Source organism: Stegostoma tigrinum, chromosome 23 (genome assembly GCF_030684315.1).
Source record: "Stegostoma tigrinum isolate sSteTig4 chromosome 23, sSteTig4.hap1, whole genome shotgun sequence".
In the NCBI taxonomy this organism is placed as follows: Eukaryota; Metazoa; Chordata; class Chondrichthyes; order Orectolobiformes; family Stegostomatidae; genus Stegostoma; species Stegostoma tigrinum.
In genome coordinates this window covers 47,436,017-47,452,452 of record NC_081376.1, presented here as the reverse complement: position 1 = coordinate 47,452,452, position 16,436 = coordinate 47,436,017, and the positions used below count along the sequence as shown (strand labels likewise).

General features: G+C 40.8%; 1 protein-coding gene across 3 annotated transcripts in view; it reads left to right on the top strand.

Moving 5' to 3' along the window:
- The window catches only part of cramp1 (cramped chromatin regulator homolog 1), a 61,193-nt gene extending 48,299 nt beyond the window's left edge, over positions 1-12,894 (top strand). For all 3 annotated transcript variants that reach the window (XM_048552267.2, XM_048552269.2, XM_048552268.2), the window contains exons 19-20: positions 2,356-2,501; positions 6,983-12,894. In XM_048552267.2, the coding sequence (XP_048408224.2) occupies positions 2,356-2,501; positions 6,983-7,135 (299 nt within the window). In that variant the 3' untranslated portion in view covers positions 7,136-12,894. The remainder of the gene's footprint in view (positions 1-2,355; positions 2,502-6,982) is intronic.
- Positions 12,895-16,436: the final 3,542 nt, after the last annotated feature.

Genomic DNA, 16,436 nt, shown 5'->3' with positions numbered 1-16,436 from the left:
GACTCTTATGGCGGGTGTGTGTGTGTGTGTGTGTGTCTTCCAGTCCTACTGTGCAGTGATGGAATAAAGTGTAAAATAAAGTAATAATCTAATTAGTGGCTGGTCAGAAAGTAGCATGTTCTGTGGTTGGGGCAGCATTCTACCATGAATTCCACACCAACAACTGAAGAATGGTTAGTTAGGCAAATCAAAGTGAAATGTGTCTAAACTAACATTTATTTGGAGAATGGGGGAAATGTAATAAATTAATCCCACCAAGAGTTATGGGAATACACTGTGGAGCTGAACGAACACAGCAGGCCAGGCAGCATCAGAGGAGCAGGAAAATTGATGTTTCTTGTCAAGGCCCTTCTTCAGAAATGGGTGGAGAAGGGAGCTCAAAAATAAATCAAGGTAGGTGCAGGTACGGAATGGTGGGGATTGATCAGTGAGGTCGGAGAGAAGATGGACAGGTTGTGTCAGGTCAGGGAGGTGGGGATGAGAGGGCGGGTTGATCATGGGATGAGGCCGGCAGTATAAGGAGATTTCAAAACCGGTAAAATCCACATTTAGACCACTGGGCTGTAGACACCTAAGGTGCAGTATGAGGTGCTTGCTCCTCCAGTTTCCAGGTGGCGTCATTGTGACATTAGAGGTTGCCCAGGACGGACAAGTCACCCAGGAATTGAAATGGTTCATGACTGGAAGCTGGTGGTGTTTGTCACAAACAGAGCGCAGGTGTTCTACAAAGCAGTGTCCGAGCCTCCACTTGGTCTCACTGATGTAGAGGAGGCGACATTGGGACATCAGACAGAGGTTCACCTGCACATCCATCAATGTGGTCTATTGCATCAGCTGCTCCTGATGTGTCACATGCACTCAAAAGAGTGCAGTGAAAAGTTGACAAGTTGCCACTTACAATGCCATCTTAGGTACCAGCTATCTAGGTACAGCTTCTTCAGTACGTGTTGTTAGGGGAAAAAAAGGTAAAATAAAGAAATAAGAAGTCCAGCATTACAGTTTGTGGGAATAAATTAGAACATAGAGAAAAAAATAGTTCAGTACAGCAGTCCTTTCTACACAGTCTATGCTGATGCCTTGATTCCAGTCCATGCCAGGGTTCACCTCAAGCCCAGGAGACTGTTCTAGAATCACTTTAAGGTTGTCACATGTATTTTTACAAAACAAAATAGTGAGAAGTTTTATAAGTTGCCATTCCACAGCTCCTAAACTAATGTCAGAGGTCATAAATAACAAGAAAAGTAAAAGTTCATCACAGTTCAAGTATCATTACCTGGGCTTGTAGTACTCTGGGAAACTGGGCCGAAATCACCATATAGGACCAGGCCAAGACGTGCATGCTCGGACTAGACATCCATGTTGGGGCATTGGAAGACCCGGAAGCTGCCTCCAAGCCAAGATGCGACCTCAGTAGTGGGCTGCTGGAGTACCCAGAAGCCACCGAAGAAGACCCCATGACTGAACAAAATCTCTGCGCCAGGGAAGGTGAGAGTTGGTCATGTCTCTTGTTGGCTAGTTTGGTGTCTGTGCATGTCTCGTAGTGGAAGAAAATTGACTAGAAGGATACACGAACGCCAACAAGACACATGACCGATTCTCACTTCACCACACACAGACAATGAAAGACACGAATTCGACTAGGACAACGCATTGATCGCACGAGCCAAGCCGAGACATGCCAGGGAATTCCTGGAGGCCTGGTATTCCGACTGGAACTCCATCAACATACACGTTGAATTATACCCTGTGTACAAACCACTGAGAAACAAAACCAGATGTAATACCAAGCTCACTGAAAATGTGGGGCCATAATCAGACTAAGATGGGGGATGTTTTGTGCATTAATGAATTGTTTGTTAACTTTTTAAATAACTGCTAAACAAATTACACATTTATGTTTTAAGTGTCTCATCACGTTCCCTTGAGCCTATAGCCAAAAAACTAGTTGGAGTGATTGTGACGCTTGTAGAAGTAAAGTCAAGGTGTGGTTTCTGAGAGTGAGCTTATTTTAAATGCTTAACTAGTGTGATATAATTTAAAGAAGTTAGTACTAAAAAGGATCTTTAAAATAGATGCTTCTATTTTATCGTCCTCCCAGCCAAAGATAGGAACATTCACAATTCATTACTCCTTTTAAAACTGCTCCACGTGGTGGTGTAGTCCTGCAGTAGACCTATAACTTTGAACCTTGTGACTCAGAAAGGATTGGTCCCTCCTGAGCCAAGAGTGTGCTGAAAATGCCGAAGAGGTTTAATCCTGATCTTTGAAAGGATATGTACTATTTCATAGGCATTCTGTACCCTTTCGAGAAATGCAGTGGATTGATTTGATATGTTTTGGATTGTTTGTTTGCAGCAAGTTTAATATCACCTGAAAAGGGACGGAAGATGCTAACAACTGGCAACTGCAATAGCAACAGCAGCTCTCTGCTTGGAACAAGCCTCTTAGATGGGAACTCTAGGGATTCTTTTGTGTCCCGCTCACTTGTAGATGTCTCTGAGGTAAGAACATGGATTCTATTGAAAATTAACCCAAACATTACGTCATAAAGAAAATTCAAAGTACCTTCTCAAAAAGCATATTGTGTATGTAACTATACACATTTAAAGCTCAATTCTAAGAAGCCATGGGTTCTTGGCTGTATTGGCCAAATGTGTAAGGGTAGTTTTCCTGTAATGCGGTAGTTGCAATTTTTTATGACCTTGTGCTATAGAAAATCCCTAAACCTGTACAGTAGAAAGCTTGTGTTATCCAAACAGCACCCACTATTCATTAATTACGTTACAGCCAATTAGCGTTAATGAAACATGCGTTATAGCAAAACTACCTGTGACTTAATTTGACTAAGAACTTTCCAAATTATGTAATCCTGGAAAATAAATGGAAGATTAAAACGTTGAGTTAGCCATAGATTTTGAGACGTAGAGCCTTTTGTAAAACTATCCTGGTTGCTGGAAGAGTGTATTGGTAAAAATTGTTACTGTTGATTCTGCAGTTGGCAGAATCCATCCGTTTAACCAAATTTCATTGACACTGATTTGATCTTAAATATTCATACATATTTCAGTACGGGCACTGTACGGGAAGGTAAATGTGCTTTGTGATCAGCAGTTTTGATGAATTATATATTTTAGTGGGTGAGTCCCTAATCGGTATTGATCTAGGACATTTGTTGTCAATTGTAGAGTGACCGTTAGTGTTTTCCTGGCTGCAATATTTCATAGAATTTTCATAGAATTGCCTATGATCAAGTGGCAAGCAACTTTGCTACTTTTATATAAAAATGAATCTCCTGCTGAAGAGTAGTATTGCTCTCGTCCATAAATAGTTCAGTGCTTTGATACCTTTTTGACTTCATAGCCACTGTTAAAAGCAATTGTTCCAGAAGATTTTGTTGAAGCTTTTCCTGTTGCATTCGTCAGGACATTTTGCAAGAATGCAAACAATAAATGCAATATGAACAGCTTCAACAAAATGTTTTATGTCAGCAGTACATGTTCTAAAAATGTAAATCTGCTATCTAATAACTAGCAAGGGAAAGATTAGTATTATTGTTCTTGCTTCAGTGTTGACAAAATGTATTCTCCATAAGTATTGTGCAAGAGTACAATACAGTTTTAATTTCAAAACAGCCTTGACCCATGGAGTCGTGATGATGTAGAATAAGACCATACAGTCCAAGCCCAGTTAGAGTTTTGATAGACAAAGGAGCCAAAGATTTTGGAACGGTCTGACAGCAAGTGGTTTTGAGACCACAACTGTATTATCTGTGATCTTTTGTACGACAGAGCAGACACATGACCTAATGCTGCTTTTAAGTCTTGTGTTCCTTTACTGCTGTTCTGTAGAGCAACGCAATCAATGTCATTCTCCACCTTTAATCCTATAATCCTGCAGGTTCAATTCCCTTGAGTGCCTATCCAGTTTCCTTTTGAAATATTCATTGTCTTCACTTGCACTGCCCTCTTCAGCAGTGAATCCCATCTCATTGCCCCTTGCTGCCCAAAAACATATTTTTTCCCCTCCTAAAAAAATACCAGTGTCCCCTTGCACTCATTCCATCAGCTAATGAAAACTTACCTTTGTCCAACTTAATTTATCCTGTCATAACCTTGTACCACCTCTATAAAATCTCCCTACAATCTCCTCTACACAAAGGATAATAACCCTAGTTTCTTCATATTATCACTGTAGCTGAAATCTCTCATTCCTGGAACCATTCTGGTAAATTTCCTCTGCACGCTGTCTAAGAACATCCTATCTTTCCTAAATTATGATGAGCAAAGCTGGATACAATACTCTTAGAGCTTTATAAGGTTCAGTATAACTTCCCTGCTGTTGTGTTCAACATGTCTACTTTTGAAGCCCATGATTCCACATAGTTTCCAAGGTCAGTCTGTCTCTGTTCACTTGTAGTGCTGTGTCATTTAAGTCTATATTGGCTCTGCCTATCCTTCCTCCTGAACTTATCTATGTCTTGTTGCAGTCCATTGGTGTCCACACTGTTTGCCAGACCTGCAAGTTTGGTATAGAACATAGAACATAGAACAGTACAGCACAGAACAGGCCCTTCAGCCCACAATGTTGTGCCGACCATTGATCCTCATGTAAGCACCCTCAAATTTCTGTGACCATATACATGTCCAGCAGTCTCTTAAATGACCCCAATGACCTTGCTTCCACAACTGCTGCTGGCAACGCATTCCATGCTCTCACAACTCTCTGCGTAAAGAACCTGCCTCTGACATCCCCTCTATACTTTCCACCAACCAGCTTAAAACTATGACCCCTCGTGCTAGCCATTTCTGCCTTGGGAAATAGTCTCTGGCTATCAACTCTATCTATGCCTCTCATTATCTTGTATACCTCAATTAGGTCCCCTCTCCTCCTCCTTTTCTCCAATGAAAAGAGACCGAGCTCAGTCAACCTCTCTTCATAAGATAAGCCCTCCAGTCCAGGCAGCATCCTGGTAAACCTCCTCTGAACCCTCTCCAAAGCATCCACATCTTTCCTATAATAGGGCGCCCAGAACTGGACGCAGTATTCCAAGTGCGGTCTAACCAAAGTTTTATAGAGCTGCAACAAGATCTCACGACTCTTAAACTCAATCCCCCTGTTAATGAAAGCCAAAACACTATATGCTTTCTTAACAACCCTGTCCACTTGGGTGGCCATTTTAAGGGATCTGTGTATCTGCACACCAAGATCCCTCTGTTCCTCCACGCTGCCAAGAATCCTATCCTTAATCCTGTACTCAGCTTTCAAATTCGACCTTCCAAAATGCATCACCTCGCATTTATCCAGGTTGAACTCCATCTGCCACCTCTCAGCCCATCTCTGCATCCTGTCAATGTCCCGCTGCAGCCTACAACAGCCCTCTACACTGTCAACGACACCTCCGACCTTTGTGTCGTCTGCAAACTTGCTGACCCATCCTTCAATTCCCTCGTCCAAGTCATTAATAAAAATTACAAACAGTAGAGGCCCAAGGACAGAGCCCTGTGGAACTCCACTCACCACTGACTTCCAGGCAGAATATTTTCCTTCTACTACCACTCGCTGTCTTCTGTTGGCCAGCCAATTCTGTATCCAAGCAGCTAAGTTCCCCTGTATCCTATTCCTCCTGACCTTCTGAATGAGCCTACCATGGGGAACCTTATCAAATGCCTTACTGAAGTCCATATACACCACATCCACAGCTCGACCCTCATCAACCTTTCTAGTCACATCCTCAAAAAACTCTAAGGTTTGTAAGGCATGACCTACCCCTCACAAAGCCGTGTTGACTGTATTTGATCAAGCCATGCTCTTCCACATGGTCATAAATCTTATCCCTCAGAATCCTTTCTAACACCTTGCAGACGACAGACGTGAGACTTACCGGTCTATAATTGCCGGGGATTTCCCTATTTCCTTTCTTGAAGAGAGGAATTACATTTGCCTCTCTCCAGTCCTCAGGTACGACTCCAGTGGAGAGCGAGGATGCAAAGATCTTCGCAAGTGGCGAAGCAATTGCATTTCTCGCTTCCCAAAGCAGCCGAGGACAAATCTGATCCGGGCCTGGCGACTTGTCAATCTTAATGTTTGACAAAATTTTCAGCACATCAGCTTCGTCTATCTCTATCCATTCCAGCATGCACACCTGCTCTTCAAAGGTTTCATTCACTACAAAGTTGGTTTCTTTCGTAAAGACAGAAGCAAAAAACTCATTTAGGGCTTCCCCTACCTCCTCAGGCTCCACACACAAGTTCCCTATGCTATCCCTGATCGGCCCTACTCTTTCTTTGACCATTCTCTTATTCCTCACGTAAGTGTAAAATGCCTTTGTGTTTTCCCGGATTCCTTCTGCCAAGCCTTTCTCGTGCCCCCTCCTGGCTCTCCTCAGACCATTTTTGAGCTCCTTCCTTGCCTGCATATAATCCTCTCTAGCTGAACTTGACCCTAGCTTCCTCCACCTTATGTAAGCTACCTTCTTCCGGTATGGTTGGCAAATATTGAAATCTTACTCCATTTCAATATCCAAGTCAATTTTATAATATACATCCAAAAAAAAGTGTTGCAACATTTCAGACATGTCAGAGTTTTCATTCAAGACTAATTCAGAGGAAGGTTTAGGTTGTTTTGGATCCTTGTGGCAAAAAAGTAGTTCTGGAAATGCAACCGTGCTGTTGACTTGCTGAACTGAAATCACCTTCAAGTATTTTTATTTCCTAGCTGCCCTATCAGCCACACTTTTTTCATTTGAGGGAAACACATTTATTTCACTTCTCCCGAATGCTCTTGTCTCTGTCTCCATTAAATAACAGAAGAGATAAACTAAAAACCGAGCAAGGGGTAAGTTCCTCTATGCCATTGTATCAAGTAATTCAAAGATAAAAGCAAATCTCAGGCATTAGCTGAGAAAAGATAGGAAAAAAAATTCATTCTGAGCATCTGTGCTGTGTGGTGAATCATGCACTCATTCAATGTTTTTATTGTCAAGGTCGACTCTCAGCTGGTGTGTATGATGAATGAAAGCAGTGTGGATTACATTGCCCGCTTTAATGACCTCGCCCAAGAGCTCTCAGGGGCTGAGACTTCAAGGAAAGAGATGCTTTTTGACAGCGGCCCTCCAATTGGTGATCTCTCACAGTAAGGTCATGAACCGAACAAAAGGGTGCATCTAATGCCGCCCCCACAACCCCCCAGTTTCTGAGCACCTTGCCAATTAAGCTGCCCAAAGCGGGCATTGACTACTGGAGGATCCATTTGTAAATGACACTGAGTTTTGAAAAATGTGCAATAAGTTTGACAGTACTTCCCATGAATCAGTATTAGGTTTATGATGACATTAAGCTGGCAGTCAATGACTTTGCGTGAAGCTAATAAACAGAAGAGCCCAAAAGGATCCTGCGATGGGACTGAACACTAGAGTGAAATTCTCTTTCAACGTCTGAAACTGAAATGCAGTTAGAGCACGTGCTTGGATTAGGCACGCAAACAAAACCGTTTCTGAGAACTAAAGGTTTCATTGTAGATCTGATGATGTTCTTATGGTTTGTACCAGATTATTTCTGGATTGACTGAGAATATTCTGAGAGAGTTATACAAACCTTCTGCAAATGTATAACACACCCGTTAATGCTTTCCATTAAAAGAAAAACAGTAGTAATCATAGTGGGGGTGTCAACAAAAAAGGAAAAGTTACTGTGTATTCTGCCTGAATGAATGTTCAAATACATGGCTGACATGCCTATAATGATTATTCTGTCATTGAGACTGATTATGGTAAAGGGAGATTATTAAAAAGTTAAAGGTAGTTTGTACTCATTGCATTTATGCCATTAAATGTCTGCCTAATGTACAGATGAGTACTTTTGAGAATTCCATTTGAGCTGCATGGTGCTATTGGTAGGCATGTTCAGAGAGTGTACAGAATGTACTGGAGAACTTGACAGTCACAATCAAGTCCCTGACGGCCACTTTAAGAATCAGATCCATTGCTTAGTCTGCCAATGTGGTTTGGTAGGTGCTAGTCTATATGTAATGGGCTTGTACATGCATTGGAATTTTGATTATCCTGACGCAAGCCCCCTATTCCCAACATTGTTCCCACACACCAGATTTCTTGTTTACACTGGCCGTTTTCATGGTTCTCATTTACAGCTCTATTGTTATGGCACTGGTGGATCTCCTTTTTCCCCACCTGTGAGCCCCTTCTTTTCTGTTTGCTTTGAGCTGCTGTATCAGCTCAAATGTGCCATCCATTATACACTAGACTATAGTTCAGATGCCATTTTGATATTCTCTCTAAATGCTGAGATAATTTACATTTTACAACATGGGAAGCAAGTAGTTTGGCCTGTCTAAGCCCATTACTGGACCTTAATACCTTGTCCTCTTTCCTTATTGTCTGTCAGAAACAAAACTGAAGCTTGATGCTGAGGCTGTTTAATATGGCTGATCCATCCCAAATCAAGTTTCTGTATGCCCCGTCCCAATTTGTTTCTGTGCTTTTGATTTTAAATATTACTTTTTTTTATCATGCTTCACCCACCACTATCGTTGTTGGCTGACCCTCTCACTCAACCTTGTTGCTGACTTCCTCTGAGGGTTGCTAGCCTCTGCCATGGGTGTTCATATGACTGAAGGTGAATTCTCAGCCCACATGAGGCAGCATTCGTCACTTTTCTCTTTTAATAGTGTATAGATATATAATTACATGTAAATATAAAGATTTTCATCCTAAACGGCAGTTGCGTATTTTCCCTTTAAAGTTAATGTATGGGATTGCCATGCCCTTGGGATCCATTGAGCTACAGTTAAACTTTGCAGTTGCACTGTTGACTTTTTATTATTATTATTATGAAAGCTCTTGTTGGCTCTGTAAGAACTTTGAGAGGTGCAGCTCTGTATCCAAACAGAATTGCGGTCAGTGACCTAAGTGTAAGTGTGCAATTAGTGTAACTCTGGTCTGCTGGCTGAGCCTCACAATTCACAGTTTAAGTTTTTTTTTCAGAAGAATTTTATGCTTTTTTTCAAAGACACCTCAAATTCTACAGATTGTACGCTACTACTAGCCCCTAGTGATATGTGGCCTAGATGATAACATTGTTAGTGTTAATGTGTCATGCAAGGTGACTTTCATTTCATTTCCTGATCCAAACTATGGTTGACCAATTAGATCAATATATAACACAGTCCTTAAGTAAGTTGTACGTTCCAACAGCATCCAATTGTTGCTCGCTGGCTGAGGACCAAGCTATTGCATCTATAGGTGCCCCAGGAACAAGGAAAGTAATTAAGCTGAATTGTTCAACAGTGGACCATTTTATTAGGACCACCAGTGTATGTTACAGTGCATTAGTTGCGTTGCAGGTTTATTCAAAATGTGCTACATGTCAGAAATAGTGACTTACAAAATTTAGGCAAAGGTATATCCAAATATGCAGATGTGTTTGTTGCTTATGATACTGGCAGCTCACAATTTGTAATACTCTTGAATTATTTTTTTAAAGTGATAAATTTCTTCTGAGAACCTGTAGTCAATCTGCGTCTTGCACCCACAGTTTTGTATTTTCTAATCTAGTTCAGAGCAAAATAAATATGCAAATAAACAAAATCTTGGCATCTTACAACATTTTATCCCATCAATTCAGTTTCTTCAAATTTCCACTGCTTTGATTTCAAATAACCATATGTTGTTGATTTAGGATGATTCTGTATTGGAGAAGTTATAATTTATACATTGGTTGGGTAATAAAGAAGGTATCTACTCTTGTATTTTTAGCTGGAGTGAACAGAAGACAATAGTGCGTACTCAGTGCACTTTTCCCACTAGGAAGCAGTGACCTTTTGGTAGTTTTCTTTGTTTTTTTCTTTATCTTTCTGATACAATTGCAGAAGCAGTTTCATAAATGACTAGTCAGTACATGAAAGTTCTTTCCCCTTTTGTTATCGATATTCCATCTCTTTTTTTTACCATGTATGGTTGACTCAATTAATGGCCTGGATGGTTGTGGCTGTGATTAAAGTTTTCTGTCCCCTGAACAGGGCCTGGTAGTAGGGAACTGGGTGTGTTATAATGTATACTTGGTTTGTACAATTCTTAAGTCTATTCTCTGTATCAGTTAAAAATGAAGAACTTGCTGAAAATGTTATGGGGGTAGAACAAAAATTAATTATCCAAACAAGTCCAAACTCAGACTCTACTCGTTCCTCCTGGCTTGAACCTCACATTAGGAACGTTTGAATGCAAAGTGAAATGTTAGTCAGAATTCAAAGCTTCAGTACTTGTTGGTTTTACATTTATTGTTACATTAGCGGTTTTCCAAGTGTAACCTTTCATCATCTTTCTGCTACTGTGTAGAGCTACAGATTTTATAATCTCCATTTTTCATGGATTCCCTTTGATTAAATGGTGGCTTCCTTCCAAGATTAAGCAAGTAAAGCTACATGTCTTTTCACTGTGCTTTAATAAGGGGAGAAATCTTCTTGTTTTCTTGGTCAAATCAATGCTCTGATTGAGAAACCCTTATACAATGCATAGTCGGAGTCCCCTAAAAGTTGTTCACTTTGATATCTTCACATTTTAGTAGTCATCGATGATTTTGTGTGCTCATTGCAAATGTCAGTTGTTAATGATAACCTACTTCCTCTACAATCTCCATCGTGACTTGCCACCTACCAAGTCATCCTGGCAATTTGAAATAAGTGAATATATCTTTGTTGCTATTAAACCCTAGTGTTGCACAACCACATGGTGCCTTTACATAATCCTGCCACTGACTGGTAAATGGCTGCTCTTTGAAGGTATGAATAGGTTGTTCAAAATTGAAACCAAACTTGACATGCAGACCAAGACCAAGTTCAGCTGTCAAAAGACCATGTAATTAAAATTCAGTTAGGCACCAGCATGGTCATATAAATCAGAGTAATTTTTAATTTGGTATGAGTGAATTATAGCTGAAATCTATCAGCATGGTGACTGTCTTTTTGAAGAGCATCAATTTGTTTTTTGTTCAGAGAAAGGAATACATTGTTATAGCATTCATTCCATTACATAATTCTGTCAACTCTGAAAATATTGTTCTTTGTTCATAGGTTTGTTTAACTGTGTTGGTCATGGGCATATACAGCTTTATGCAGAACTCGAACTCTCTTGAGTCAAGCTTGACTTAACCCTTGCAGTAATTGTGCAAAACACAAGTCACAATATTACGGTAGGCAGATTAACACCCTTTGCTGAGAGGGTTATCTCATTCCTAATAAGATTGTTAAGAGCGTTAGAACTTTTAGTGAACATTTATCCACCAAAATTGGGGACCTCAAAATGCCAGATGGCCTTTTTATTTTTGAGCCAATTAGTTAGTGTTTTTGGCTTACAGTTCCCTCAGTTTTGATTAGTTTGTATTTGTGGGATCATGTGAAATCTGGTTAGTATGTTTTCAATGGAATTAGTTTGCAGCAAAACATTTTCTTTTGCACAAACAATGTTTTCATTTTACGTGGAGTTTTAATTTGTTCAGCAGTTTTAGTTTTAAACTTTCACTGAAAGATGTATTTTTCACATATGAATTTAAATTAGTATGATTCACGTAGTTTTAACAAATTAGCGGTTTTCCTAATTCTCCCTTCAATGATTCCATAGTCCCATAACTGGCCCCATCAGAGAGATTGGATGTTTGCCTGTGTTACTAATGTTCTTTGGGCATTTAATTTACCTAATATCAGGAGGCAAAAGCATTTCTTACAACCAAAATCACATTGGCAACTCATCACAATATTGTAGCAATCTTTCTGTTCTGAAAATACTATTAAATTTCCATTTTGTTCTGGGCTGTGTTGAGTGAATAATTGATGCTGTTGCTCAATAGTTCAAAAATGCACCCAATTACAGTTGAATTATTTGCAGTGTACACCTAGCAGTATTACTTTGTATTCTTAAGAACAGACATAGGCCATTCAGTTGTTGAGCATTTACAGCTAGGTGTAGCTATCACCCTGCCATCCAGTGTGATTGACCAATCCTAAACCTATGCCCCTGGAAGATTCTGCATTGTGACTGAAGCTTTGAATCTTGACATCTTTTTTGTTTCAGATCATTTTGAAAGTGTTGGGTGAGTGTTACGTATTGGAGAGAGAATTCCCCATCAGAGCTTTTTCAAAAAAAAACAAATTAAAAATGGTCCTTTATCGTTAACATATTTGTAAATTTTGTTGGGATATTTACTTTTAAACATTGGATGCTAAGACCTGATTCAAGGAAACTGACTTGAATTGCCAGATATGGCAATGAAAGGTGATTTAATATTGGCAGCCTGTCATGTTCAAGATATGAAAATTCACCGTCCTAGCATTATTGGGCTTTAAATCCAACCCAACCTACAGCAGTCCTCTGCACTTATAGATGATTAAACTATGTCAGTAGCATCCACTGTTTAAACATATCATAAAATAAATACATTAGTAATACGGCAAAAACACTGATTCTGATTCTGTAATGGTTTTAACAAAGCTGCTGATGGGGAGGGACTATGAAGTTGTGATTGATGCACTACAGTAGAAAGTTTTTCTTTGGCTTTGGAGCAGGTTCTGAATGGCTTTTATGATGTAAATGTTGTACAGAAACAGAAAAAGATTGTTCATAGCATTGTTTCAATAAAAAAAAGCCATATCAGTTGTAAAGGTTTTCGTCCCCTTTTGAGATGTGAAAACTTTTAAACAAAACAATTCATAAACTGCCCTTCCCTAATCTTTGTACCAAATGTGTAAATTATTTTTGACTATTTATTCTGTATGATTTTAAGAGTTTTTTTGTGGTTATTTAATATGCAAAGAAGCTGTTAAACTTCCTTGTTGGGTTCTTTGTTTAACCTGTAGAGCTGTTTTTTTATTCTTGCTGATAAACACATTTTAAATACAGCAAAAGTGATATTGTCCCTTCTGTTTTTCCAATTGGGAAATAGATATATTAGAGACCGAATTCGGGAGCACCACTCTTGGTCTCCCAGTTTAAAACAAATGGTGTGGTCTGAACAGCCCCTCGTATTTGGCCACAGGCCTGATTACGGTCAAGGTGATACTGCTGCGGAAGACCATAATGGTAGTTGTATCAATTCAAAGCAACAACGCTCAGGTAAGTGACTGTGTCAAGGGAATGGGATTGCGTTTCCTTAGGTAATAACTGGAGATTTTGTGAAACATCGGATTGGTGGGAGGGACAGGAGGGTGTGGAGGGAGTTGCTGGATCAGATGGATGGGGGATTACAATCAGTGGTTAGAAGGTTGATACCTGCAGTTGAGGATAGGTCCAGGTCTGTGGATGCCAGGATGGTTAGGAGTGATGAATGAAATGGCAGATGATATTTCTCATTTCTTTCTGGATTTCTCTGGGGCAGCTCACATGGCTGTCTAAGGGAAAACTACTTTTGCAATGGGGACCTGAAAATGGATGGTGATTTCATAATTTGCATGCGTAAATTATTAAACACATATTTCAAACCTGGGTAAAAGCCACTTCATTTTTGTGTCCTTGACCAGTGTAACAGACAGGTATCAGCTATTTTCTGCCATTTTGAGATCTTGTGGTGACTGCGAAATGGGTTTGATGCAACCTGAATCACTAGTGCTGTTGAAAATGATCTTGAGGTTTAGTCACTTTTGGGAGCAAGTCAATATGTAATCATTCCTGTGGAATTGACTGAAATGGAGTAGTAGGTGAGGAAGGATGGGGTTATAATTAAGCAGCACAACAGTTCTTGTACTGTGCCACTGAAGGTGGATCACTGGTGGGCTGCAATTGGTCAGAGCTGCCTACCACTTGAGCTGATGAATGTAGAGAATTTGAAAATGAAAGAGAAAGGTAGATTGTCTATCTATCAGGGGCTAATTTTTACTTTCACTTTAAGATTGCAACATATCCTATCGGATGCAACCAACTCAGTAGATGCTGTCAGTTTGGCAGGAAGATAGTTGACAGGATGTGGATGTTGCTAGCAAGGCCAGCCTTTTATCACCTATCCCGAATATTCTCCAGAAAATAGCAGCAACCGATTTGCTTGCTGTGCAATTTAAAGGGCAAATAAGAGTCAACCACATAGCTATGGGTCTAGAATTTCACAGGTCAGAGACTACAGATTACAAGAGCAAAGTACTGCAGATACTGGAAATATGAAATAAATCATAAAATACAGGAAAGAATCAGTAGTTCAGGCTGCATAGTGGAGATGTTCCAGGTTGATGACTTTTCATCACGTGGGAGAAGTTGGAACAGAGATTTCCTTTCTAAAGAACAGTATTTAATCAGAATTTTAATGACCACCTTGTAGTCTGGGGATTACCATTACTGTTGTAACAAGGTGTAGAGCTGGATGAACACAGCAGGCCAAGCAGCACCAGAGGAGCAGGAAAGCTGATGTTTCAGGCCTAGACCCTCCTTCAGAAATGGGCATTACTGCTGTACTTGTTTTCTTTATTCTTCATTGAACTGAGTGGCTGTCCAGGCCATTTCAGAGGACAGTTGATCACCAAGAGGGTAATGATAGTAGATTTCCTTCCCTATAAGGCCAGATGAGCAACAGTCGGTGATGTCACTGTTGAGATGACCATTACGTTCCAGATTTAATTGAATGAGTTATTCCAGTGGTGAAAGTGGAACTGTTGGCCCTGTGCATCTAGGTTAATAGTATAGAACAGTACAGCACAGAACAGGCCCTTCAGCCCACAATGTTGTGCCGACCATTGATCCTCATGTATGCACCTTCAAATTTCTGTGACCATATGCATGTCCAGCAGTCTCTTAAATGACCCCAATGACCTTGCTTCCACAACTGCTGCTGGCAACGCATTCCATGCTCTCACAACTCTGCGTAAAGAACCCGCCTCTGACATCCCCTCTATACTTTCCTCCAACCAGCTTAAAACTATGACCCCTCGTGCTAGCCTTTTCTGCCCTGGGAAATAGTCTCTGGCTATCAACTCTATCTATGCCTCTCATTATCTTGTATACCTCAATTAGGTCCCCTCTCCTCCTCCTTTTCTCCAATGAAAAGAGACCGAGCTCAGTCAACCTCTCTTCATAAGATAAGCCCTCCAGTCCAGGCAGCATCCTGGTAAACCTCCTCTGAACCCTCTCCAAAGCATCCACATCTTTCCTATAATAGGGTGACCAGAACTGGACACAGTATTCCAAGTGCGGTCTAACCAAAGTTTTATAGAGCTGCAACAAGATCTCACGACTCTTAAACTCAATCCCCCTGTTAATGAAAGCCAAAACACTATATGCTTTCTTAACAACCCTGTCCACTTGGGTGGCCATTTTAAGGGATCTGTGTATCTGCACACCAAGATCCCTCTGTTCCTCCACACTGCCAAGAATCCTATCCTTAATCCTGTACTCAGCTTTCAAATTCGACCTTCCAAAATGCATCACCTCGCATTTATCCAGGTTGAACTCCATCTGCCACCTCTCAGCACATCTCTGCATCCTGTCAATGTCCCACTGCAGCCTACAACAGCCCTCTACACTGTCAACGACACCTCCGACCTTTGTGTCGTCTGCAAACTTGCTGACCCATCCTTCAATCCCCTCATCCAAGTCATTAATAAAAATTACAAACAGTAGAGGCCCAAGGACAGAGCCCTGTGGAACCCCACTCACCACTGACTTCCAAGCAGAATATTTTCCTTCTACTACCACTCGCTGTCTTCTGTTGGCCAGCCAATTCTGTATCCAAGCAGCTAAGTTCCCCTGTATCCTATTCCTCCTGACCTTCTGAATGAGCCTACCATGGGGAACCTTATCAAATGCCTTACTGAAGTCCATATACACCACATCCACAGCTCGACCCTCATCAACTTTTCTAGTCACATCCTCAAAGAACTCGATAAGGTTTGTGAGGCATGACCTACCCCTCACAAAGCCGTGTTGACTGCATTTGATCAAGCCATGCTCTTCCAGATGGTCATAAATCCTATCCCTCAGAATCCTTTCTAACACCTTGCAGACGACAGATGTGAGACTTACTGGTCTGTAATTGCCGGGGATTTCCCTATTTCCTTTCTTGAAGAGAGGAGTTACATTTGCCTCTCTCCAGTCCTCCGGTACGACTCCAGTGGAGAGCGAGGATGCAAAGATCTTCGCAAGTGGCGAAGCAATTGCATTTCTCGCTTCCCAAAGCAGCCGAAGACAAATCTGGTCCGGGCCTGGCGACTTGTCAATCTTAATGTTTGACAAAATTTTCAGCACATCAGCTTCCTCTATCTCTATCCATTCCAGCATGCACACCTGCTCTTCAAAGGTTTCATTCACTACAAAGTTCGTTTCTTTCGTAAAGACAGAAGCAAAAACTCATTTAGGGCTTCCCCTACCTCCTCAGGCTCCACACACAAGTTCCCTATGCTATCCCTGATCAGCCCTACTCTTTCTTTGACCATTCTCTTATTCCTCACATAAG